Raw genomic sequence first — 26,681 nt, 5'->3', positions numbered from 1 at the left:
TGGGGAGACCTCAGAGTCAGCCAGTCACTTGGCTTCCTTTTGCATAACAGGAATGATTATAATTTGAAACCTTCCCCGGGGCCTTCGAAAAGCGACACCATACCCTTTTCTCTCCAAATAATTTCCTGAGAGAGAAAGAGCAGCCGTCAGCCCAGCGGAGGGGGGGCGGGGGGGGGGCGGGGACAGAACTGTGAGCCTCTGAAGCCCCTGCCCAGCCCTTCTTTACAGAATGTTCTAGCAATCAGGGCATTTTCTGTCTGGGAAGAAAATGTGCTTGCCCTTTTGCATTTCACTCCTCACTTCCCAGAAAAGCTGGGAGGGCATCCTTTTTTATTTTTGGCGGGAGGGAGGGGAAAACAAAGTTCAAAGTATTTGGACTATATGCCTTTGACCAAAGACAAGAACTCTGAATCAACATTGAACTTCCTTGAAAAGGCTACTTCTTCAGAGACATAAGATTGCAGTCTCGTAGTCCAAGACTGAACACATAAATCAATATACTGTGGATGACGGGAGCTGGGGTTTTCTCACTGTTGAAGACAGGAGGTTACAAACAGTTGAAGCCATCCTGACTGGTGTGGCTCAGTGAGTTGGGCCTCAACCGGCAAAGCCAAGGGTCGCTGGTTCAATTCCGGGTCAGGACACATGCCCAGGTTGTGGGTTCGGCCCGAGGTTGGGGCCCCTATGGGGGGGGCAACTGATCGATCTTTCTCGCATTGATGTTTTTCTCCCTCTCTTTCTCCCTCCTTTCCCCTCTGTCTAAAAAAAGTAAGTAACTTTTTTCATGGTGAAAGTGAAGGAGTGGGGTTTAGAATGAATCCTAATAAAATTATCTGTAGGAACACAGGGCTTGTAATATGTAGAGATACAGGATAGATATAAAAAGAGATACAGGTGCGTGTGGTCCCTCTCTCCACACCCATATACACGTACACGTGGTGTATATAACATATTGTGTTAGTTATCGATTGCTGAACATAACAATGTGTCCCCAAACTGCATAGACAGGCGTGCATATGGGGACCCTGGGATCATGGGTGTCACGTGTGTGCCTTGCACAGCCACGTAAGTCCAAATTCGTGTGCATGCATAGATCCCCTGGCCCTACCCACAGATGGGGCCGGCAGCAACGACACTCCAGCAACAACGATACCAGTGCCGGAAGGTCATTCTCCATGAACAGGAGCCAGGCAGAAATGAACCTAGGACAGAGGCAGGGGAGGGGTGAGAAGAGCCCAGAACGTCTTGCTGGGCCAGAGAGTAAGGAGGTGTTTTTGGGTTTTGTTTTCTCTTGACGTGGAGACTTATCAAAAGGACACAGGGCCACTTTGAAGGGGCTCCCACCGGCCTTATTGGGGATCCCTTGAGCATGAAAATAAATGATCACGGTAAAGAACCACAACCCTTCAGCTGAAGTCAGGACCCATGAGTCCACACCCATAGAAATCCGTACATCAAAACACAGGCTGAACTCTTTCTCCCCAGGGGAAGTCAGGCACGGAATGCAGAAGGAATGATGAGAAAACCACCGTTTGGCAACCGTGGAGAATCTTTCATGAACACTGAAAGGAATGGGGGAAAGTTTGAAGGGTAAGAGTACACTCACCTGATCTCAGAGTATCTCCCACAGACACTCAGTGATCCCAAAAGGGACATCAGCAGCTTGGCAGTGGAGCCTGCTGCTGAGCGCCGCCTAAAACAACGTAAGCATCCCCAGGAACGGGACCAATGTCCACCATGAGCCTCCCAATAAAATCCCTTGGACAAAAATGCCAAAAATGCATGGCCTCAACCTGACCAGGGGGACACCTCAGACAGTCCAAATGGAGGGGCATTCTACAAAAGAACGAATCTGTACCCTTCAAAAAGGTTAAGGCCACGAATTCAAGGCAAGACTGGGAATGGTTCCAGAAGCTATAGAGACAGGATGGTGGAATGGCCGTCCATTTCTGGGCTCCACTGTCTGAGCCCTGCCTTTCCCTCCCCTTACCCAGCTTCTGCTCTAGGCCCCTCCCACTGCCCCCTTCTAGGTCCCTCCCTCTGCTCCTACTCTAGGCCCCTCCCACTGCCCCTTTGTAGGTCCCGCCCCCCCTTCCTGCTCTAGGCCCCTCCCACTGGCCCTTTGTAGGTTCCTCCCTCTGCTCCTGCTCTAGGCCACGCCCTCTCTACCTGCCTTATTAGTCCTTCCTCCCAGCCCCCCCTTTCATTAAGAAACCTGCAGGTGGGCACCTCCCAGGAAACCGTGTGGAAATGAGAAATGCTTGTCCGGCTCCTGAGCAGCTGGGCTCAGGTCCCACATCCTCAAAAGGGGGAAGCGCCACCTGTCCGACAGCATTTAACACTCTGAGGTGGGTGAAGAGCTTGGAAAACAGTGACGCGCCTCTCGTGTTATTAATGTCTATTCTGCTGCAGGCAGCTTTTAAATGCCACCGTCACAGGCTGGCCCCGGTCTCCTTGTCCAGCTGAGACCCCTAGGGGCACTGGCTTCTGTCCCCAAACACGGAGGGGGCTTCATGGAGTGCCTAGCGCCAGCCCCAACTGGTGGCCCCCCTGGCAAGTGCAGCAGCTGGCGGCTCCAGCCCCCTCCAGGCCCCCCCCCCGGCCCCCGCCCCGGCGCCTTCTCTCTGCTTCTTCAAAAACCCATTATTTTTTTCTAATGAAAAAGCGAGCGTGTGACTAACACAATTTCCCTGGGGGAGAAAAGCACTTTGCTTTGGTATTAACGATTGATTTTTTTTTAAGTTTCCTTAAGAGGAATATCCTCAGTTCAGAATTCCAAGTTACCGCTGGGTCTCCCAAGATGTTCTAGAATCTTCCGAGGATAGATAAGAGAGAGATAAATAAGAGGCACTCTTGTTTATACATCATGCCCTCACAGGGTTCCAGTCTCCCATCAAATGTCCCCTCTTTAGGGTGGTTCTCACCCCCATCCTGGCTTCCTGTCCTTCACACACTTCATTCTACTGTCCCCCACTTCCCCCCTCTCTCCTCCCACAAAAGCCACAGCAGCCCCCTTCAGTTCTCTGCTGTATCCCCAGTGTCTCCAGGGGTGCCTGGCAGAAAGGAGGGGGCCCTGTGTCCACAAAGACTCACTCATGGAATAAACGGCCTAACGGCAGCATTGCCAAGACCGCTCAGCACTTATCAAACACGCCTACAGCCGCCTGTCCCTTGGCCCTGCACACAGAGCCGAAGGGAGGTCACCCAGTGGGCGGAGGAGCCTGGGGCTGGAATGTGGGATGCTGGCAAGGCCGGCGCGCCACCCTCTGCGGGGACTTCGGGCCTTGTAACTGCAGGGGACTCTGTGCACTTGTGAGGGGGGACAAAGCGGAAGCAGGCAGGGAGACTGGCGTGTGGCCTGGGTGGAGATGTTGGAGGTGTGGGCTGGCATGGTGGAGATGAGGTGGGGGAGCAGATGGGAGGGATTTGGTGGGGGCAGAGGGGCTGGCTGGGGACCTGATGCCCATGACGACGGAGCAAAGGGAGGACCCCAGTAATGACCTTTGGGTTTCTGGCTGGCAGAACTGGGTGGCTGGGGCTGCAGTGGGTGGAGGTGGGGCAGCTCAGGACCAGGTGTGGGGAGGAAAGTCAGGCCCTCAGCAGTGGACGAGAGGCTGCAGGTGCCTGCAGGAAGTACAGGTACAGCGGAGGCACCTCCTCGCAGCTAGTGGCACATGTTCAGGACTCAATATATAAGTAACATCTAAAGTCGTGAGAATCACCCTGGCCTGGTGGCTCAGTTGCTTGGACTCTTCTCCTGTGTATGAAGAGGTTATGGGTTCGATTCCCGGTCAGGGCACATACCTAGGTTGTGGGTTTGACCAGGGCATGTATAGGAGACAAGTGATGTCTGTCTGTCTTGTCTCTCTCCCCCACCTCCACATTGAAATCAATAGGATTGCTGATGAGAGACTACATAGAAAAAGAGAAAGGTGGCTGGGAACTGAGTCCTGAGGAGCAGAGGACAGCGTAGCGGAACAAAGGCCAGGAGGTGAGGACAGACACAGACAGGGTCACGGGCACCTCCACGGCCCCTCTGCCCAGGACCGAGTGTCCTGGAGGGGCCACGCCAGGTTGTGGAGGGAGGTCAGAGGGCACTGCATTGAAAACCATGGGCACTGGAGCTGCCAGATCTTTTTTTACTTTTTTAAGAAAGGAAAAAAGAAGCATCTGCTTCAAACATGACCCGTTAACCTCTGCGCAGTCTGGGCGGGGGTCACCCACATGCTCCTTGCCCTGTTATTCCCCGAGGTTATTTTGTAGATTCAGAAGGAAGGGCCCCGGGCGGGGGCGGGGGTGGGGGTGGGCGGGGGGTGGAGATAGCCAGCATCAAATCCTGGGAGAAGCGTCCTGTGACTGAGAGCCACGAGGAGTCAGGAGAACTTGGCCTTCTGGAAACTGTCCACACAGATTGGAGGTGGTCCTACCAGTAGGGGGTGCAGGAGGGAGGGGGTGCCGCAAGGAGTCAGCGAGGGGGCGGGGGAAGGCCCGGGCTGGGATGGGGTGACAGGGAAGGGGGAGGGAAGAGAGGTGGGCGGGGCCCGGACAATGGGCGTGGCTTTGGGTCTGGGCAGTTGCCGCCCTGGGGAAGTGGCTTCCTAACTTAACAGCTGGTTCCCTGCTGGGCAAGTCTCTGTTTACTCAGTGGCCTTGTTTCTAGGGCCAAAATTAACAGCAAAGCCCACAGCGAAATGACTGTGGACCAGTTTAGCCAAAAGAAGCCACTTGTCTCATGCGTCTATTTCGAGCAGACGCCTCACACCCATCATCCTGCGGTGGCAGGCAGCCCACACGGGGAATGGGTTTGACCCTGTCCTGAGAACCACTGCTGTTATTCACGAAGGCAGGGGTGTGGGCTGGCATCTTGGCCTCTGGCTTCTCTGGAACGCCCTGGGGACGGGGAACTCTGGCTGACGTCCCGCACAGCGGCAGGTGGCTGCGGGTCCCCACACACCTGGATCTTCCCTTGCTTGTCTGCTGTCCACACCTGCGGGGGCTGGGGCAGCACCTGGCCACTCACGTAACAAAAAGGACAGGGAGCCCCAGGCTGGGGACAGCGGTTTGGCTGCCCTTCACAATTACAAAAAAAAAGATCGTATTTTTTCTACATTTGTAGAAATAAAGTTGCGATGGACTGAGTGGCTGGGTCCCCCCAAATTCATATGTTGAAATCCTAACCCCCAACGTGAGGGTGTTACAGAACAGACCCAAGGGGGGTGTATGATATACTATTACCGAAAGGACACCCCACTAGGTTCGCTATGCCAGTCACCAAAGGAAAGACATCTCTCAATGCCAGAGATTTGTGAAAAGGAAAGGAAATATTTATTTAAAGCCATACAGACTTAGACTAGTGACTTAATGTCTTCATTAAAATATTAAAGTCCTTTAGGACACCCACAGACACACACAGTCCTTCCTTCTCCTTCTGCCCTACTCTGGGGTACCGTGTCTCAGGAAAAGAAGTAGAAGTCCGTGATTCAGGCTCCCGGAACCATCACTGCCATGATCTCCAGTTAATTCAAAGTCATGTGGCACCTTCTTATGGCCCACCAGCAGGAGTCCTTTCACCCTTTTCTTCCGGGCAAAGTCTCTCCTGCTTCCTAAGCCACGTGACAAAAGGGAGCACCCCAAAGCCACGTGGTCCTCGGTCTCCCAAAGGGACTCCCCAGGAGTCCCCTCACCCGCTCCACCACACGGTGGCACCGGAAGGAAGTGGCCACGCGTGAACCAGGAAGCTGCTGTCACCAGACACCAAACGTCCCAGCTCCTCGATCTTGGACTTCCAGCTTCCAGAATAGTGAGAAATACATTTGTTCAGCCCTGGCTGGTATAGCCCAGTGGACTGAGTGCGGGCCTGCGAACCAGAGGGTCGCCAGTTTGATTCCTAGTCAGGGCACAGGTCCTCAGTGCCAGGGTTACGGGCCAGGTCCCCAATAGGGGGCGTGCGAGAGGCAACCACACATTGTTTCTCTCCTTCCCTTCCCCTCTCTTTAAAAATTAATAAACAAAATCTTTTTTTTAAAAGTATGTTGTGCATACATCACCCAGTCTACGCTATTCTCTTAACAGCAGTGCAAACGGACCGAGATAAAGGCCTTTCAGAATTCAGTACATGCATTTTGCCAGAATTATCTGGGTTTTGTTGTTAAAACTACACACGGGCCTACTTGTTTGGGGGCTGATCTTCTTGATGTAGTCAAACCACCTAAGAGAATGTCTTAATTCAAGGTGGCACTACTGCTCAGCGCTGGGGCCTGCCAGGATGACCTCTGACCTCCCCGTGAGTGAGGGGCTGCTGACCTTTGGGTAGAATGCAGGGTGGTGATTAGCCCCGAGCAAGGGCTAAGAGCCAATTAGAAGAGGAAAAAAGGCAAAACAAAAAAAAAGCAGGACGGCCACTTCAGAGCCATCCAGATACTATACTATTTAATTATATAGCTCAGCCAGCCTCCCAAGTAGTGAGCAGGGCTGAGGCTACTGCATCTTCAATATTTGCTCCTTGATTTTTTTTTTTTTTTACCATTGAGAGGCAAGACCTCCAGGGCCCACACATGAAATAGGCCAGTCATAAACGCACAAATCGAGTCCGACACCACACACCTAAGGTTCACCAAGGAGGGGAAAGACGTATATATGTTGAAAACTGCAAAACTGTGATGTCTGCTGGGGCCACCGACCCACCTTCGGGAGGGCAGTGGGGCAAACCCAGGTGTATGATGAAGCTCAGCAGGATGCAGGTGGCCCTCAACTGCCTGCCGATCAGTCCACCGGAGGGAGGGGCTGCAACCGCCACCAATCTAGCCACACATCATTTTATTTAAGGGCCAAGGACAGCCCTGGCTGAGTAGCTCGGTTGGTTAGAACATTGCCCCAACATGCCATGGTTGCTGGTTTGATCCCCGGTCAGGGCACATGCAAGAATCAGCCAATGAATGAGTACGTAAGTGGATCAACAAATCTCTCTCCCTCTCGAAGCAATTTAAACACACACACAAGGACGGCATCTAGCACAATCCTTCGATTTCACCTCAAAGGAGCCCGAGATCTAAATCAAACCCCAAGGCTAGTTGGTGGCCCGCATGGCTGAGATTTGGCTGCCTTTGTCCCGCCCTCCCAGCTGCTCGTCTTTGGAGGCGGCTGGGCACTTCCACTCCCACCCATCTGTCTGCAAATTCTTTTCCACTTACAGGCAACGCATGGAGGCCTGTTGCTGTATATTTTGAACTAAGTGAAAAAGTGGAAACCTCCCATTTGTCTACATGAGGGGGCGGGGGACGGACTGGTTGAAACAATTACCATGTAGCAAATCACCCTGCTCTGCAGCTATTTAAAAGACTAAAATAGAACTACAGCTTCTAAAGGGTGACTACGTCTATTATTAGTTGAAAAAAATGACTTGTAGTGAGATGTTTCTGCATGACCCGGCTTTACCAGAGCAAACCTTGATATGCGCAGGCCTGGAATGTGCTGGCTAACATGCATCTTTTGAGGCCCTGACATGGGCCAGTCAGAACGCACCTGATCTGGGGGCGTAAGGCTAAGCCGGAAAACTGCTTCTTGCCCTAACAAAGGCTTCAAAAAACCGCATTTGGGCCCTGGCTGGCGTGGCTCAAATGCCATCCCATAACCAAGAGATTACGGGTTCAATCCCCAGTCCGGGCTCACAGCAGAGGCGAAGGATCAAAGCTACTCTCTCACATCAATGTTTCTCCCTCTTCCTCTCTTTCTAGAGGCAATAGAAAAATGTCCTCGGGTGAAGATTAAGAAAAAAAAAAACCAACAAAACGCATTTGGCAGGGTTTTGAAGACTTACTATAAAAAAGCACATGAAATATCTCATTACTTAGTTTTTTACATTGAGTGCACGTTGAAATATTTTAAAAATATCAAATTAAGTTATAGAATTGATTTCACTTACCTGCATTTACTGTTTTTTAAAGATTTTATTTATTTATTTTTAGAGAGAGAGTAAGGAGGGAGAAAGAGGGAGAAACATCCATGTGTGGTTGCCTCTTGTGTGCCCCCTACTGGGGACCTGGTCCACAACCCAGGCATGTACCCTGACTGGGAATCGAACCTGTGGTTGTTTGGTTCGCAGGTCCACACTCAATCCACTAAGCCACACCAGCTGGGGCTCTGCATCTACTTTCCTGAATGCAGCTAGCTCTGCCACGGGAGATGGCGTCTGCGGTGCCAGTGGAGAGAGGCCACCTGCCAGTTCAGCCTTACCTTTTACCTTGGGGCATATCAAACATAATCAGCCCTTGGAGAACAAGAATACAGGACGTGCTGTCCTCGCTGTGTTTATGGGGGTAGGGGGGACACACCAGGTGGGGTGGGAGTCAGAAGCAGGGCGGGAGCAGGGAGGAGAGACACGCAGCATCAAGAAGACCGAAGCTGCGGGGGCGGAGAGCTCGGTGGGCTGCCGTTAGCTTATTTCCTTAGCATTGTAAAGGCATTTTCCCCCAACTGGATATCAATGGAAGACACGGTTTCTAGGAAACAGCAGGATAAATTCCAGCTGGTGCTGTTGACAGCAGCCTATGCGTGTAGGTCGGGGTTCCATGGACCAAAGCGTAATATCAGAGCTGGGAGGAGAGGGTCCTGGCGGGTGTCCACCGCTCAGATCCCTCCGCACTACAACGCGACTGGCTACAACGGTACGCGTTAAGTCACTGAACCCTATTCAGGTCCAGGGCATGAAAGGCATTGGGGGGCGGGGACTGGACCCCTTATTCCCCTGGGTGAAGCCTTCTACTCTCCCAGGTCCAGAATTTACACACACACACACACACACACACACACACACACACATTATAGAACATCTTGGAAACATTTTCAACCAAAGCACCAGAGAATTTTCTAAAAATATCTAATACCCCCAGAGGATTATAAATTAATAGAAAATGTGCTTTGTGTTCACTGGGTGCAGAAGGAAGATGACTAGCCACGGAACACGCCCCCGTGTCTTTCCGTCGCCGGTCCCGATTCACTTCGCAAAGCAAAGACATGAGGCTGCAAAGAGCCAGACCCAACCAAATGCTACACTTGGCCCAGCAACTGACCGATAACACCTTTAACATTGTCTGCTGCTACTGATGTTCTGGGGTCTAAAATACACCGCAGGGAGTGGTTGATTTGTGATACAAATACCACTGCAAATGCTGTGAATTAAAATTGCTGTTGGCCCTGGCCGAGTAGCTCAGTGGGTTAGAGCATCGACCTGATACACCAAGGTTGTGGGTTCGAGTCCCAGTCAGGACACATACAGGACTCAACCAAGGAGTGCATCAGTAAGAGGAACAACACACTGATGTTTCTCTCTCTCCCTCCCTCTTCCTCTCTCTCTAAAATCAACAAATAAAAAAGTTCAAACTGCTGTTGGTTTGCAAAATGTTATTTGGTGAACATTCCAGGAGACAATCCTTCCGTAAAAATCAAACCCATATTATTTAAGTCTGCCCCTAGAAAGGCTGGTCCCCTTGCCCTAATTCCTCCCTAAGTCTGTCACTCAGAAAGAGCAAATTTGTCTTGTCTTCTCCCCACCGTACCCTCCTTCATTCCTGTCTCTGCTCCCGGTCAATCCTGAACAATTCCTATAAATATTTTCTTTCTCCCCTACCCCTGCTATTTCTGCTAACTTTTTTTTTGCATAAGGTTTTAAAAAAAGATATAATTTCTGGTAACAAAAAGAAAATGTGCTGGTTATAGAAAATTATTCAAGTGAAAGAAGGAGAAGAAGAAGAAGAAGAAAAAGAAGAAACGTCCTCAGAAATTAGCCTAAAACAGTAACGGGTAGCATTCCAAAGTATTTTAGGCTTTGGTCTAGGAGTAGACTGCATGTGTCAGATGAAAAACACGGCCTCCTACGTGTTGCCGTTATACAGTCTCTGCCTTTATAGAAGTCACACGTTATAGTTTGCTCGTCCTGCAGCTGGCCCGAAATCTATGCCGCCAGGACTCCACATCGGACGCTCACACGGTGCCCTGCGTCTCCCAGCAGTAAACAGCCTGGGTGAATGCTTGACCTACCGTGGACCCCGAGACGTGGAATTTCTTGACTTTGGCATGTATTCCTGAACTTCCTTCTAAAAACCAGTCCCCTCTCCCACCGGCAGTGACAGGGAAGCTGGACTCCCCTTCGTGACCCCGTGTGGCATAACCTGTCTTTTTTTTTTTTTTTTGAATCTTCACCTGAGGATATGTTTATTGATTTTAGAGGGAGAGGAAGGGCAAGAAAGAGGGGGAGAGGGGCATCAATAGGTTGCCTCCTGGACACGCCCTGACCAGGGACCAAACCCACAACCCAAGCATGTGTCCGGATTGGGGATCAAACCAGTGACTTTTCCATGCCCGGGATGATGCTCCAACCAACTGAACCACCAGCCAGGCCTCCCTGAGTTTTTTTTTTTTTTATCCTCCCCCAAAGACATTTTTTATTGCTTCCAAAGAGTGAGGAAGGGAGAGAGAGAGAGAAATAGTGATTGGTGGCTTCCATAAGCACCTAGGCCAAGGGATCAAACCTGCAACCTTTTGGTTACAGGACTGTGCTCCAGCCAACGGAGCCACATTGGCCGGGGTCCTCAGGTTTTAATTCATAGTTAAAAAGGATCAGCTGGTCAAGACAGACAGGTATGAACGCCTCCCTCCCTAAGCACTTCTGAGTTTTCTAGGCTTCTCAGGCACTCACACCGCCCAGGGAGCAAAGGCACGGAGGGAGATGCTGAGGAGCACAGGCCAGCGGGCCAGGCCCTGCAGAAGGGCAGTTAGGAGCCCTGAGGGAGCCTCAGCTTACTGGAGCCCAGCAGCAGCCCAGCTCCCAGAGCGTGTCCCCTTGGGGAATCATCCTAGCATCCTCTTGGCTGTGCATGGATCCACTGGCCAGCCCCAGAGGGCCCTGTCCAGCTGGCCTGAGCAGGTGAGGAGCCAGAGGCCTCAGTCTGCAGAGCCATACCTGAGCTTACCTGCCACGGTGGTGGAGCTTGGAGGGTGCAGCGTGGCCTCCTCCTTGGCTTAGGCAGGAAGCCGGCCGGGGAGGCCCCTCTCCTTAAGAGGAGTCCACGTGTGTAGCATGTGAGAGCCTGTGACCGGCCCTTGTGATCCCAGTGAGGACATGGCCCTGTGACCCGCCTCCCAGGCCACAGAAGGAAAGCCAGGCCCCACGTGGCTTCCCATGAAAGCTGCCTTGGGATCTGAGGGAGAAGGGGGAGCTGGGACTTCGCCTTTGAAGTGACCCGCCCCCTCCTCCTTTCCCCTGCTGGAAATGTCAGCGCGGTTTGCATAATTGAGACAATTGAACATAATCCGTCCTTCAGAAGCCCCTATTCTGGGCGGGAAGGCCAAAGTCTTGATAGTAATCTCCATTGATCCTTTTCCAAGGCGCCCGAGGCTGGGCCAGAGGGCAAGGTGAAGAGCGAGTGCATTCCTCATGAGTCCCACCTGACTCTTGATTCCCGCCTCTGGGTGCTTTGAGCTCCTGCTGCCCGCGCTCCACCAGCAAGCAGCCTGCGGGACCCACAGCCACAGCCCCCCCAGCCTGCCGTGCTGGGCACTCTGTGTAGCAACACACACGGTCATCCCGGCTCTCAGTGACTAGCAGGAGAGAAAAACCCCCAACTCTGAAATTCTCCTCTATATGACACTCTGTGGTGGGGAGGGGCAGTCAGGTCTCCCCACACCAAAACTTGACAGGTTTGATTCCCGGTCAGGGCGTGTACGGGAGGCAACTGATGGAAGTTTCTCACATGGATGTCTGTGTCCCTTGCTCCCTCCCTTCCTCTCTCTCTAAATTCAACGAACACATCCTTCTTCATGTATGAGCTGGCATTCACCTATAAAGTGAAACTTTGCCTTATAAAGTGGTTCCCTTGCCTCGTCACATGTCATCCCAAGGCGGTTCCTGCATTTCTGGGTTTCCGAGTGGCAGTGTGGATTCATGGGCTGACACACACGTGATGCCTTTCCATCCAAAGCAGTGATTTTTCTCACGGTTGCCCAAAGTGCCCCGAATAGCATCCTCCTGGCATGCCACCAGGTGTCTCAGCACTGCCTTGCTGTCTGCCACGAAAGGATGTTTTGGGTTTATCTGGTACATTTCTTGCCCTAGACCTGGATATTTCTCAGCCGTTTCTCTGAGGAGCCTGGGTTCCTGTGGGTGGGCAACGGTCTTTAGAAACCAGTACCTGGCCCTGGCTGGTGTGGCTCAGTGGACTGAGCGTAGGCCTGCGAACCAAAGGGTCACTGGTTCAATTCCCTGTCAAGGCACGTGCCTGGGTTGCAGGTCAGGTGCCTGGTGGGGGGCTCATTAAAAGCAACCACACATGGATGTTTCTCTCCCTTTCTTTCTCTCCCCTCTCCCCTCTCTACAAATAAATAAATAAAATCTTTAAAAAAGAAGAAAAAGAATAAATCAGTATCTGCTTCTGAATGGAATTGCTTCTGAATGGAATTGTTTTCAGGCCTTTGCAGGGGGCAAAACTATGTGATTATGTATCTGCATGTGCACATACATAATAACACAGTAATCATATATAATATAATAATATATAACATATACAGGACAATTCACCATGATCAGCTTATACTGATCATTCCAATTCCAATTTAGAACCACAGCAAACTGCATACATTTGAAAACAAAGTGCCATTGACTTAGGAATGACTCAATTTGCAGGATCTCTGAAACAAAGAGGTGGAAGATGTAAATTAAAAATACTCTTTTGGTCCCCTGGTCAGGCGGGTGACTTGTTTGGATGGAGCGTTATTCTGTGCATTAAAAAAAGGTTGTGGCTTCAGGGTGCAAAGAGGAGGTAACCAGTTGATGTTTCTCTCTCTCTCTCTCTTTCTCTCTCTATCTTTCCCCCTCACATCTCACCCCCTGCCTCTCCCCTCCTTCCCTTACCCCTTCTCTCTATATAAAATCAATAAACATATCCTTGGGTAAAGATTTAAATATATACATATGTATATGTTTGTAAATTAAACTCTTATTTCATTAAACAATGCCTTCACAAATGAAGAAGGCCAGAGAGGAATTTAAAATCTTTGCTCTAGCGGTCAAAGATAATCATAAAAATGACAAAATGGAAAAGTAGATGAGGCAGACACCTACGAGTCTATCAGTGCCTTTACTCACCGCAGACTCAGCCTCTATTTCTCTGTAATTCCCTCCCTTAGTGACAGAAAAACAAAGTAGGTTTTTTCACCGGGGGCCGGTAGCATGCTCAGCCATTTGGAACACAGGCGTGGGAAACTCTCTCCTCCGTCTGAAAGCTAGAGGGTGTGCCTGGTGACCGTCGGGGGCCAAGGTGGCCAAACAGCATTTCCATCATTCCCTTGGTGGCTCTCCCACGGGTGCCCAGCCCCATCCATGATTTCATATTGGCAGCAGCCTTTGGCGAAGGAAAAGGGGCTCTGTGATAAACCCGACCAGCCCAGTGAGGGGAAGTAACCCCACAGGGTGATCTGATCAAAAATTCTTAACTGGGCAGGTAACGCACGGTGGGTGGTCACGCCCCAGGCGTAGAACTTCTACAAGTGAAAAGTTTCTCTAGGCCTTAACCAAAGCCTTATCTGCTGACTCAGTGCAAATTCGATAAGGCACCTTTGTTCAAGCTCCCTCAAGGGAGCTCGTGACCTTGGTGATCTTGTAAACTGCAGGCGTAGGATTCCCCTCCACCCCACCCTTTCTTCCTCCTTTGCATCTCTTCCTGAGTTCTCTCCTTCATTTCAAACTCACACAAGAAAGCAAAACACAGCCATTCTCTGGAGCATTTGAAATCTCGCTTCCTGGCATGGCACCAGCCGGGCGCCTGTAAACCCTCGTGAAAATTCTCTGTAGGTTTAGACGTTCTTACATCAGCGTTTCCACACTGCCCTGTTCTACAGCACAAGGCCGCAGGCTGGCCGGAGCAGGAGCTAGTAACGTGGCTCATCGCTGGTCATCGTGGAGGGTTCGGGCTCCGCAGGGCCTTATGTTGCAATGTTGGCAGATGACTCGGGCTAGGAGAACAAGCACATGGGAGAAAAAACCCCTGCCAAACATGGAATGTTTTTCAGTTTCCAGAATAATCTCTGCAATGAAAATAGAACCAGTGACTTTGAGATGGAAACGATCGGTTGTGTGAAAACTTTGTAGGAGTCCTGCCGCAGTATGAATGTCAAGAACTGGTTGCCTTGGCCCGGTAGTTCAGTTGGCTAGGGCATCGTCCCGATGCACCAAGGTTGCAAGGTTGTGGGTTCGATCCCGGGTCAGGGCACATGCAAGAATCAACCAATGAATGCATCAATAAGTAAAACAACAAATCAATGTTTCTCTTTCTCTCTAAAAATCTCTTTAAAAAAAAGAAAAAAGAAGAAAAAAAAAACTGATGTGGCAAGTCTGTCCAAAGGAGGGCAGTAGCCTGGTCTGCTGAAGCTTCTGGAAGTTCCAAGGAGAGAGCATTATCGGAGCTGGTTTTTCTTCTCACCAAATTCCTGACATCTTGTTAATTTGCTCATAAGAAGCCTCAGTGAGTCACTGCGCTGGAATCCACAAAAGTCTGAACGTGACATTCTGCCCTCTGGTGGGACCGAGCAGGGGACTTCCAAATTCCAAACCCTGTGGTAATGCTTCTTCAATCTTAACTCTGGATGGATGGCCAGTCTCCCAAAATGTGGGTCCAATTACATAGAAGTCAACCTGACCTTTTCTTCCTTTAAGCTGTCTGTGTTCTTGAGCCCTGGCGGGTGTGGCTCAGTGGGTTGGAGCGGTATGGTTGGTACAACCGAAAGATCGTGGGTTTGATTCCCGTTCAGGGCACGTGCCTGGGTTGCGGGTTCACTTCCCAGTTAGGGGCATGCTGCTTTGGGCCAGGAGGTCACCTCTGGACTGTGGACTGAGGTGGAGCGCTGGCAGGGGTGGGGTGGAGGAGGGAATCTGGTCCAGAGGCACTGCCCAGGGGATAAGCCAGCCTACAAGGGGAAAAAGAGCTTATCGCAAGAACTATTAGTACAGTTGTCACATCCTGTGCTTTTACTCTTCAGCTGTGTCCAAGTAACAGGTTCTGGGGACTGTGGTTCTCTCCGCTTTGTGTTATCCGGTGAAAAGACCCCATAAGCCTCGCTCTGGGCTTTCTCTGCCTGCAGCCCACCTAGCGCGCCCGGAGTGCAGCCGGCTCAGCTCTCTGCTGCCCCCGCCTGGCCGCTCCAAAACCAATCTGCCCTCCAGCAGTTTGCCAACTTCTTAAAAATCCACAGCAAGGTTATTCCACTGTTTTGGACCTCCACAAATGGCAGTTTTTGAATGGTTCAACCTAACAGGTTAGCAGTGTCTCTTATTAGGAGCATAGGGACAAAAAGGAATAAAGACGTGTGTGAAGGAGGGTAGCAACAGAGCCCACAGAGAAAAGTGGCAGAAAACTCAGGGTGTCTGGTGTTGCCTGGAGGGGGAGGGGGAGGGAGAGAGGGTGGGCGCCCAGGGGAGGTGAGTGTGTGTGTGTGTGTGTGTGTGTGTGGACACTCATGGCCCCAGTGACTTTCACACCCCAACCCCAGGCTCGTCCCATCTCTGTCCTATCCTCCTGCCTGGGCTCCCCAGGAGTTTAGTCCATCTCGTTAATACTCACCCTACACTCTAAAATGATGGCCTGTCCCCAAAATGTAAATCGCTAAAATGCCTCTCCGATCCCAGCATAACCCAAAGCGATGCTCTTGGCAGGCTTAGCGCTCCGGCCTGCTCTCCCGGGTTCCAGGGTTTATCCACAGGCATTAATCACATGAAAGCAGATATTAAGAAGCATTAGCCCCACCAGCTGCCGCCCCACGTCCCGGGCCATCGCGCGGATTACCCCGGACAGCGCCCTCACCCCCTGCCCGGGATTGCGCGGCGTGGTGCAGCCGGGGCGCAGGCGGCTCGGCGGAGCAGCCCTAGCAGGCGACTTCTCTGCTCAGCCTTGCTGATCTGCTCTTCCGTGCCATCTGGCACCTGCCCAGTCCGTCCATTTCTCTTACTTGCTGCTCAGAGCGCCCTAATCCTGCCTGAGTGGTCCGTGGTTACTCAGCAAAATGAACACCCCCCTCCCCGCCCCCACAAACCTCCAGCCATGCCCCTTTGCTAGTAGCCATGATCCCCGATAATTGCAAAGCACGTTTACTTCAGAGGGCCTGGCTCGTGGCGGTTACAGCGCCCCTCCCGGCTGCAGACTTCCCAGCGTCTGCCAGGGGCCAGCGAACCCCAGTGCAGGTGCATCGCGCTGGTTTTGTTACTCAGATAGTCTCCAACCACCAGGGTATAGGAGACCGTGGGAATCAGGCTGCTATATGGAAAATGAACAAAGATGACACCAGCGAGTGCCGCGTGCAGGCCCAGCCTGTCCCAGGCCTCATCTGCATCCCAGCTCGCCCCTGGGACCGGGGATCACTCGTGCATTCTTCCGTGCTAGCAGACAGAAGCGGACCAAACCCTGGTCCCTGGGGCTGTCGGTCTAGGGGCACTGAGGATGAATTAACAGGCAGATTCATCGTATAAAGTGGTGATCTCTGCAATGAGGGAAGTAAAAAGGAATGGGACAGTGGGAGGGGCTTGTTTCAGATGGGTGTGGCCTGAGTGAGGGACGCAGGGAGCCACGTGGCTGTCTGGGAAGAGCGAAGGCAGGGGACCCTGTGGCTCTGTGCTGAGCAACCCCTCGTGGGCAGGGCAGCCCCCCCCCCCCCCCCCCCCCCCCCCGCCCCCGAGTTCAGCAGGTCCGTCCTTTCAGAATCTCAGTTTCCTCACATGAAGGGCTTGGGCTGGTTCTGAGAATCGTAAACTGTCTAGGCCCCAAACACAGAGAAAGGTTGGGATCTCATCTTTGGAAGCAAACAGCGAGAAAACCCTAGGTAGGCACACGCATTCTATATATACACGCAAGGTGCGGGACACATGGCCCCACGTCAGCCCTCTGTCTGCAGCCCGGATGAATGGCCGGCTCCGCGCTGCTGCCCGGCTGGGTCCGCGGCGGCTGCAGCACTGCCCCGCATGCCGTGGGGGCTCAGTGAGGGACAGAGCATCGCCTCTGTCTTCACAGGGCGGGTTCCTGCTTCCACTCCTGCGCCACCTCCTACACACGCAGTGGGAGGAGCAGAGACACCCCACCGAGCCCAGGAGGCTCACTCAGCGAGGGAGTGTCCAGAGGCCCCTTGTGACTCGGCCCTCCCCCCTCCCTCCCTCCCGGAACCCAGCGGCAGTCAAGGCAGAAGGGTGAGGCCTGTCCAGACTCCCTGTGCTCAGAGGGTCATAAACCGCAGCATCGGGAACAGCAAGCGTAGGCTTCAAACCAGCTCACGTTTTTGCAAGACCCTGCCTGGGGTTGTGGGGGACGGGGCAGGGCCGTCAGGGCGCCTTCCCCACGATTGGCTCTGAGTCTTAGCAGCCGCCTGACCCTCCGCAGGTGCTCCAAGGTGGTTCAGATCCTCACCGAGGGTCTTGCAAAGAAAACCCACGTGGTGCCCCCCCCAACCACGTGAGAGAGAAGGAAGAGTGAGCCAAGGGCCGGGTGGCAGACTGCTAAGGTGGCGGAATCATCAAGCGCCAAAGCCCAGAACTTCTAGGGGTGGGTGTGCCGCGTGGTCAGAGGATCTGACGCGCTCACGCCCCCGAACGGGGCCGGTGTGGGCCATGAGCTTTGTCTGTGAAGGTGGCCGCAGGCAGGCGGTGACCAGTGCTGCTCACAACGGCAGGAAAGGGGGACCATCTCCCAAGAAGGGGCCGGGAAGCCGCGGCTCTGAACAAATAACACCCCACCCCCACCCCCACCCCCACAGTCTGTGGAGGTCGGGAGCCCACGGTGGGCACTCCCGCTCCGTAGAGCTGGAGACCAGAGTCCCTCTGTCTTTCTGTCCCTGCGCCCGCAGGCCGCCCAGCAAAGCTCACTCACCTTCTGCGACCCGGACGTGGAGCTCTTGAGCGAGCCCCGTTTGAAGGAGCTGCTCATTTTCCGCTGGGGACCCATGACCCAGCCTCCTGCACCCCTGGGTGGGGAGAAACAGACCCCCCCAGGGGCGGCCCCTTGGGCCGGGTGAGCCTGGGGCAGGGAGCCTGGGACAGGGCCCAGGAGGAGCTGGGCTGACCTCCGGGGCCGGCTCCCGCTGCTCACCCGGCTCCGGTCCTTCTATAACATCTGTAATCAGCCTTAATCCCTCCACCCCCCGAAGGTTTATAGGGGGGCAGATTTAACAAATGGAGATTGAAGGTAAATCTACTTTGAGAAAGTGGTGGCTGCCCAGGGTGGTCAAGTGGGAGGATTTGGGTCTTGGCGGAGGCACCTCTCCAGGGCAGACAGCCTCCACGGTGGGCCTCTGAGCTCCCTGGTGCCCACTGTTAGGGGGTCTCCTGAAACTTTCTTTTGAAGAGTAGGCTCTCTGAGAGTGGGCCTGGCTGGTGAGGCCAGGGATGGGGCTCTGGCATTGGCCCGGTCTGTTGGGGGGGGGGGCAGCATCTATATATATATTTAATTTTATGCATTGATTTTTAGAGAGGGGGGAAGGGAGAGAGAAAGAGAGGGCGAGAAACATCAGTATGAGAGAAGAAATATCGATCAGTTGCCTCTCGCATGCCCCCAACCCAGGCATGAGCCCTGACTGGGAATTAAACCAGCCACCATTTGGTTTGCAGGGTGGCGCCCAACCCACTGAGCCACACCGGTCAGGGCTATACGTGTGTGTGTGTGTGTACAATTTATATACAAATAAAATTTAAATATATAAATATATAAATAAAATTTATTTATATGTATAAATAAAAATAAAATTTTTATTTTATAAATAAAGTGTGGCTGCCAAGGTTCCCAGAGCTGTGTGAGGGGACCCTGTTCTGGGCATTTCTGCATCCTATTTTCAGAAGGGACCCTTTTCCTTAGCCATGGCTGGTGCTCCCACACCCAGAGGCCTCATAATTTGACCTCCCTGCACAGCACACTTTGCACTCCTCCAGAACAGGCGAGGGAAGTCACCTGGTGGTGAATGTCATGCTCTGGAGATTCAACTAACGGCTTGTTAGGCTGACTTGCAACTATTCCTGCTTTCATATTTCCCCCAGGGCTTTCAATGCCTCCAAAAAGTAGACTTTTCTGGGGTCAGCAGGGGCAGTTCAGCCTGGTGTCGCTAACTTCCTGCTGAAGGAAGTTAGGTTTCAGCTCTCCCTGCTCTGCTGAGTCAAGGCCAAGGTCAAGGTAAAGGTCTATCAAAGATAAAGAGTTCGGTGATTGATCAGCCATGTCTGACCTCGGGAGGGTACGTTGCTCGGCTGTGGGTTCGTCATGTCTGGCATCCACAGGAGGCCCCCCTACTCCTGATTTTCACTAAAGATGCTGATTTTGCCCCTGATGCGTCTGCCTCACCTCTTCCTCTCTGTGTCCTTCTCTCTGTCTGTTGTTTTCTCTTTCTGCCTCTCCGTCTCTCTCCTTCTTCCTCTCTCTTTCCGTCTGTCCCTTACAAGTGGACACATTAGTTGTCAGGATGCAGAAAGTGTTTGCTGGTTTGGGACAAATGATGAAAGAAAAACCAAAGGTGGCAGCACCCAGAGAAAGGTCAAGGTCCAGGGGGGAGTTCTTCAGGAAAGTTCTTCCTCAGACTGGGAGCAGGCTACTTCTAGCAGCAAATGGCCTGGGAGTGTCTTGCAAAAAAGGGATCGTGACATCTCCAGGTCACCAAACATGCCATTAGAAATTGGTATTTGCTGCGTGTCTCCAGGTCCCAAAGAGTAGCACGAATTAACTTCACACTAAGCCCAAATGTTATTACTCTGGCCCACTCCCAGGCTTAAGCGTCCTGAGGTTTGGAGTGCCCTAAGTCAGGATTAAAGGCAAGCGTGTGGGGCCAGGTCAGAACTGAGCCCTCACATAGAAGCTAGAGGTGATCACCTGTCCCCGGAGAGCAACCCGAGAGGGCAGGGGGGCTTAGTTGTCCCCACGGCCCATCTGGCCACCCACCTGCCCCTGTGTCATGGGACCAGCGGCAGGTGGCCTTGCTCTGAGGGCTCAGGCATATCCCCCACTGAACTCACTTCTCATTCGCCCCCGACACGTGCTCCTGCTTCTGATGGGACCCGGTGACGTCAAGAGGCCACATGCTTCTCATGAGCATTTTATAACAGGGTCTCCATGTTAGGAGCCACCCATGGGTGATCTCAGGGCTCGAATCATCCCTGGTACTTTATCACATCTTCCCAAACATTCAAGCACAGGCTCATTCTGCAAAACGGGGGGCAGGGGCCTGTCTCCCCGACTTCACGGAGGGCAGGGAAGCTGGTGTCACGTCTTGCAGAGACACGTAAGAAAGACCCGTCAGAGAGCTGCACTCACTCCCCAAGCTCTTCTCTGCCTTCTAGTCACTTCCACCCCTCTCCCATCTTTTCTTCTAGAACCCTCTCCTTGGGCCAACTCAAGAGCGCCAGCCCTCAGTGAACCGAACACCCAGGTGTCAGCCTTCCCAGCATCCTCAGGGGGCAGCAGCAGGGAAGGATCTCCCTGGGTGGTGATCTCCCCGGGTCCTGGCGCCGAGGTCCCTGGAGGAGGGTACCCACTCTCTGATGGCCTTTCCCAGGTCCCCGTCTCGGAGGCACTTTGGACAGGTCATCCCACTGCCTCCTACTTGTTCTGCTTCTGCTGGGAAATCCGATGGCCATTTTGGGGGCATTCCCTTGTATGGGATGAACCCCCTTCTTCTTGCTGCTTTTCAGATTCTCTCTTTGTCTCTTACTTTCCACAGTTTGATTATGATGTGCCTCGGTGTAGACCTCTTTGATTTATCCTAGTTAGAGTCTTTTGAGATTCTTGAATTGAAATGTTCATTTTCTACCTCAGATCTGGAAAGTTTGGGCCATTATTATTATTATTTTTTATTTTTAAAAAATCCTCACTTGAGGATATATTCACTGATTTTTAGAGAAAGGAGGAGAGAAAGAGAAACTTTCATCGATATGAACGGGAAACATTGATCCGTTGCCTCTCACACACTCACCAACCAGGGATCGAACCCACAACCTTTTGATATAGGGGCCGGCACTCCAACCAACTGAGCACCCGGCCAGGGCTGGCCATTACTTTGTCTAATAAGCCCTCTGCCACTTGCTTTCCCTCTTCTTCTCCCGGGCTCCCCCAGTGTGGATACTAGTCCACTCCATGGTGTCCTGTAGGTCCTTTAGGCTTTGCTCACTTCCCTTCATTCTTCTTTCTTTTCCTTCCTTTGACTCTGTAATTTCAGACGAGATCGGGGGCGTTCACGGTGGTATGGCCATAGACTGACTCTGTCATTTCAAATGGCCTGTTTTTTTAAGCTCGCTAATTCTCTCTTCTTCTTGACCAAGTCTGTTGTCGATTCCCTCTAGGGAAAAATGTTCAACCCAGTTATTTTATTCTTCAGCTCCAAAATTTCCGGTTGGTTCCTCTTCATTGTTTCTGTGTTGATATTCTCATTTCATTCATGCACGGTTCTCCCGATTTTGTTTAGCTGTTTGCCTGACTTCTGCATTGGGTTTAAGAGGATTATTTTGAATGTTTGTCAGGTAATTCATAGATCTCTGGGTTTGTTTGTTTTTTTCTTTTAGGATCAGTTTCTAGAGATTTATTTTGCTCCTTTGATTGGGTCATGCTTCCTGGTTTCTTCGCATGCCTTGCTTTAGTCTATCGTGTTTTGTGCATTTGGAAGACCAGTCAGGGCTCCCAGTCTTTAGGGGTTGCGTGGTACAGGGGAAGACCCTCACCAATAACCCTGACTAAGGATTCTGAGGGCCTTCCAAATCCTTTGTAAGGACGCGCCCTTTCTGGGTTTGTGTGTGTGATTCCCTCTTTCAATAGGTTTGCCGGTTTCTTTTTCAAGAGCTTGTAGTCTTGCTCCCTCTGGTGTCTGGCTGTAGTACTGCAGGCTCTCGGGAGCTAAAATAAACTGCCGAGCTTTGGGGCGTGTGAGGTGTGCTGGTCCCGTCAGCATTGTGAGTCAAGCAAGACCCAACCAGTCCCCCTTGTTTCAGTCTTCTCTTTCCCTCCCAAGAGAGAAGCTGTGTGTTGGGCGCTTTTGTTTTGATAGTGAGCTGTGCCCGCTTGGGCGTGGGGTCAATGTGGTTTCGTGGAAATGGCTTTTCTTACTGGTTTCAGTGCAACTGTTCTCATTGCTTTAGAGACAGACAGACAGACAGAAACATCGATTTGTTGTTCCACTTATTGATGCATTCCTTGGTTGAGTCTGGCATATGCCCTGACTGGGAATCGAACCCACAACCTTGGCATATCAGGATGATATGCCTAGGGTGCTGCGGCTTCCTAACTGGTTTCTGGAGTTCTCGAAAAACTGTCATTAAGTCCTTATGTCTGTGGCAGAACAAAGTCTGGGGCCTCCTGTTCTACCACCTTGTCGGTATCTGTTTTTATAAATAAAGTTTTATTGGAACACAACCATGCTCACTGTTTATGTGTGGTCTGGGGCCGCTTTGGTGCTGCAATGGCAAAGTTGATGAGTTGTGTCAGAGGTTCCAACACATTTACTGTTTGGTCCTTTACAGAAGTCTGCTGACCTCTGTGGCCCAACTGTCTTTTGTACATATTATAGGAAATATGACAACAGAGCAGCCATATAAAAATGTGATCGCCCTGGCTGGTGTGTCTTAGTAAACTGGGCATTGTCCTGCAAAGCAAAAGTTGTGGGTTCAATTCCTGGTCAGGGTACATGCCTAGGTTGTGGGTCTGGGTCCCTGTTGGGGTGCATGCAAGAAGCAACCGATCAATGTTTCTCTTCCTCATAGATGTTTTTCTCCCTCTCTTTCTCTCCCCCTCCCCCTGTCTCTAAAAATAAATAGGAAATAAAATCTTTAAAACAAATGTGATCAGAGAGTCTAGACAACAAATAGGGAAACAGGTATTATAATTATGTAGACATTTAATTAATAAAAGTTATATTTTGGGATTTATAATGTTTATGGTATTCTTCAGTTCTTTAAAATTTGGAATTGGCTGTGGTTTATTTTTTGTTTGTTTGTTTGTTTTAAATATTCACTTGTATACCTAATTTTGTACTTACAAAACACTACATTCTTAAAGGGGTCTTCCAACTGTATCATCTTCAGGCCCCACAAAATCTGGATCCACCCCAGCTACATGGCTATGAAGACCCAAGACAGTGCGGTTTAATTTAGAGACTGATTCCCATGTGCCATTCAGGGAAAGTGTGTATTTCAACTGAACTTGCTCATAAAGACTTCAGATCCTTATTACTTGTCTGGTGGTGGGGCAAGGGAAACAACCACCATGATGAAAAGCTATCTTCAGATTAAAAGATGATGCAGTTGCCCTGGCCCCGTGGCTCAGTTGGTTGGAGCGTCATCCCAGGCACCAGAAGGCCGTGGGTTTGATTCCCTATCAGGGCACCTACCTAGGTCCTGGGTTGGATCCCGGGTCAGGGCACCTGCAGGAGGCAGTGGACTGATGTTTCTCTCTCTCTCTCTCTCTCTCAAATCAATAATAAAAAATATCCTCCTTTAGGGGAAAAAAAAGAATAATGCAGGCAGCTCCATAGACTATAACAATGTAGGGTCATTTACTTTAAAAAAAAAACGGAGGGTGGGAGCAGAGAGACGACCCAGCAATCCCACACAGGTTGTTCTTGGCACCACAGACCCCTCCTACTGTACCTTCTGAAGAGTGTAACTCAAGCACTAGTGATTGACAGAACGAAGGGACCAAGAATGTGGTCGCGGCGCCAGGGGCCATCCCTCCTGCAGGTCTTGTGATAGATAATTGTTTCTAATCAACACTGTCATCGATATTTATCTCGGTTGCCGGGAGGCCACCTCTGCTGTTGTTAACACAAATATTTACGGCTGCATTTTAAGGAACACAGGTAACCATATCTGGAGGGCTTTGACGGGCTCGCTAAGGACAGGCAGGTGGGTCAAAGGTTGCAGCGTGAGGCCTCAAGGAGGAACTGAAACCCGGGGCCGGAGATGGAGTTGGCTTTGTTCACATCTGTCCACGTACGTCAGTCATTGCACCAGTGACAGCGCCAGAGACCGAGAGAGTCAGGGAAGCCCTCGTGGGGCTGACCCGGGGACCCCAGAAACGACAATAAAATCATAAAGGGGCGTGGCTGCTCAGACCGAAGCGAGGGGCGTGGTTAGGCTGCCCATGTTTCCGTAAGTCCCCTCCCCTTTGCTGATTAGAAATGGGGAACCTGCCGCCACCCTCTCTCCTTCTCCGTGCTCAGGGGTGGTAGTCCACTTTGTGGCCGTGATCACGGACGTGTGTGATTATGTCCCAAAGCTGCGGGGGTGGGGGGTGGGGGACGACTTGCCCTAAAAAACAAGGAAATCTTAGCACGTGCCACAGCATGGATGGATCTAGAGGGCATGCTGCTGAGTAAAATCAGTCAGTCAGAGAATGACAAACATTGTATGATTTCACTAGATGTAGAATCTAAAGAATAATATAAACAAACAAAACAGAAACGGACTCGTAGGCACAGAGGACAGAAGGACGGTTGCCGGAGGGGGCTGGGGGTCTGGGTGCAGAAGGGGAGGGATTGAGGAGTACAGATGGTGAGTTACGGAGTAGTCGTGGGGGTGTAATGTACAGCTCGGGAAATACAGTTATATCGTAATAACTCTGTATGGGGCCAGGCGGGGCTACGGGAAATAGCAGGGGAAACGCTTTGTGAAATGTATGATTGTCTAACCACCATGCTGCACACCTGAAACTAATACAAAACAATATTAAGTGTAAGCGGTCATTGAAAAAAAAATTAAAAATACAAAAGGGGAGCTTACGTTTTAGGAATGGACTCTTGGGGTAGATTGCGGCAGTAATGGCCTCCCAGTGAATTAGGCACGCGGTTTTGAAGTCCTCGTACCTTTCTATCACCCTCCTCCATGGGCTCTGGGCGTGGCTACAGGACTCGTTTTTGGCACCAGGGACGTCAGCAAAGGAGACGCAAGCGCAAGCGGAGGCTTGCGAAGCCTTTGCACGGCGGGGCGCGCCCTCCCTCACCGCTGGGAACCGCGGAATGCCAGCACCGTGGGAGCAAGCCCCAGCTAGCCTGCTGGTGAGGTCGGTGGAGAGCTGAGGCCCCCTGGTCAACTGCCAGACCTGGGAGGGAGGCCGTGGAGACTGTCCAGCCCCCACGAAGTCGCCAGCTAACTACCTCTGCGTGAGAGAGCCGGACTGAGCCTGCAGAGGAGCCGTGCAGCTGGTCCCAGCCCAAACTGTGTCCGGTAACCAGACAACAGCAATAGATAAGGGCTAGGAATCTGGAGTATTTACAGATGAACTTACTGATGTTTAGGGGTTTGTTTCGAAAACAGCCAGGGGGCCTGGCTGATGTGGCTCAGTAGATAAGAGTGTTGTCCTATAAACTAAAAAGGTCACAGGTTCGATTCCCCGTCAGGGCGTGTACCTAGGTTGTGGGTTCGGTCCCTTGGGATGCCTACAAGAGGCAACGGAATGATGTTTCTCTCCCTCTTCCTCCCTTCCTTTCTCTCTAAAATCAAGAAACATGTCTTCGGGTGAAGATTAAAAAAGAAGCAGCAGCCCAGGAGTGAGGTGAGTGGAGTTACAGATGAACAAGATGAAGCAGATGATAATAATTATTAAAGCTGGTGAGGAGTATGTGAAAGCTCGTTGAGTATACTATTTTTCTCTACGTTTGGTTGTACTTGAAACAGAAAATTTCCACAATAAAAAATGAAAGCAAAAGGAAGGAGGGAAGGAGGAAGGAAAGAAGGAAGGAAGGAAATTATTCTTCTGTCTATGTAAAGCAACGGAGACCCAGAGGAGGACAGTGAATTCTGCAACATTGCACGGCCAAGTCATAGTCAAGTTCATTACTGCACAGGCTCCCTCTCCTGGGCCAGGCCCTTTCCATCCCCTACACGTGGTTAGAGGCAGGAAGGTTGCCCACGCGGAGCAGTTCAGGTAGGAAGTTTTCTCCTTTTTCTTACTTGGAAAAATCCTTGTGGCAGATCCAAGACATGAGTCACGATGAGACCTCGGATGACACACGATCTTCACTTGTTCGGATGTGTCGTGGGCCTGGTTTGGGGGCAGGAACATCGGTCCTGCCACCTCTGTGGGGCATGCTGGGAACACCTGCCTCCACGCCCCGGTGCCGGCGCCCGAAGCTTGTTCTGTTTTCAAAGATGCGCGGTAACCATGGCAGGGCGGCCGAGGGCTGGGGGTGAGGTGCAGCACCCCTTGTCAGGGAGCCAGCGCCAGGAAGGTTTCACCTTCCAATGTGTTAGCGTTGCCTCTTTCCCACGCACACAAAAGGGGCAAAGCTTTCATGAATCATCCCACGGGAAAATTAAACCTTGCAATTATTCGTCTATCGCCCCGGGGCTGAGCCGGGCATCTCTGCATCAGAACTTGCTACGCTAAAGCCACAGGCTGCGCCCGACCATAAACAGACATGAAAGGAGAGTTACTTCATGGAAAAAAACAACAACAAAAAACAACAATGACAAAGAAAAAAGAACCTTACAGGTCTTATTATCCAACATTGGTTTCCCTGAAACTTCTGAACCTTAGAACTCAGCCCGAGTTTACGGGGGGGGGGGGGGGGGGGGGGGGGGGGGGGAGAGGAAGATTCTAGCAGGTGATAACCGGGCCCGGGACCAAAAGAGTCAAATACAAACAGAGCTCACCCGCATGGAAATGCTTCTCACAACCACGAGGGCAGGG

The 26,681-nt window shown here is 51.6% G+C and overlaps 1 protein-coding gene across 6 annotated transcripts in view; it reads right to left on the bottom strand.

The window, feature by feature from the left end:
• TRPM1 (transient receptor potential cation channel subfamily M member 1) overlaps nucleotides 1-18,075 on the bottom strand; it is a 68,113-nt gene extending 50,038 nt beyond the window's left edge. For 4 of the 6 annotated variants that reach the window (XM_036012932.1, XM_036012931.1, XM_036012934.1 and 1 more), the window contains exon 1: nucleotides 17,898-18,074. In XM_036012932.1, the coding sequence (XP_035868825.1) occupies nucleotides 17,898-17,972 (75 nt within the window). In that variant the 5' untranslated portion in view covers nucleotides 17,973-18,074. Of the gene's footprint in view, nucleotides 1-17,897 lie in introns of all 6 variants that reach the window. The other 2 variants (XM_036012933.1, XM_036012929.1) reach the window with 2 other exon arrangements.
• Between the last annotated feature and the right edge of the window lie 8,606 nt (nucleotides 18,076-26,681).

Source organism: Phyllostomus discolor, chromosome 12 (assembly GCF_004126475.2).
Source record: "Phyllostomus discolor isolate MPI-MPIP mPhyDis1 chromosome 12, mPhyDis1.pri.v3, whole genome shotgun sequence".
Lineage (NCBI taxonomy): Eukaryota > Metazoa > Chordata > Mammalia > Chiroptera > Phyllostomidae > Phyllostomus > Phyllostomus discolor.
This window is presented reverse-complemented; position numbering and strand designations above follow the sequence as displayed.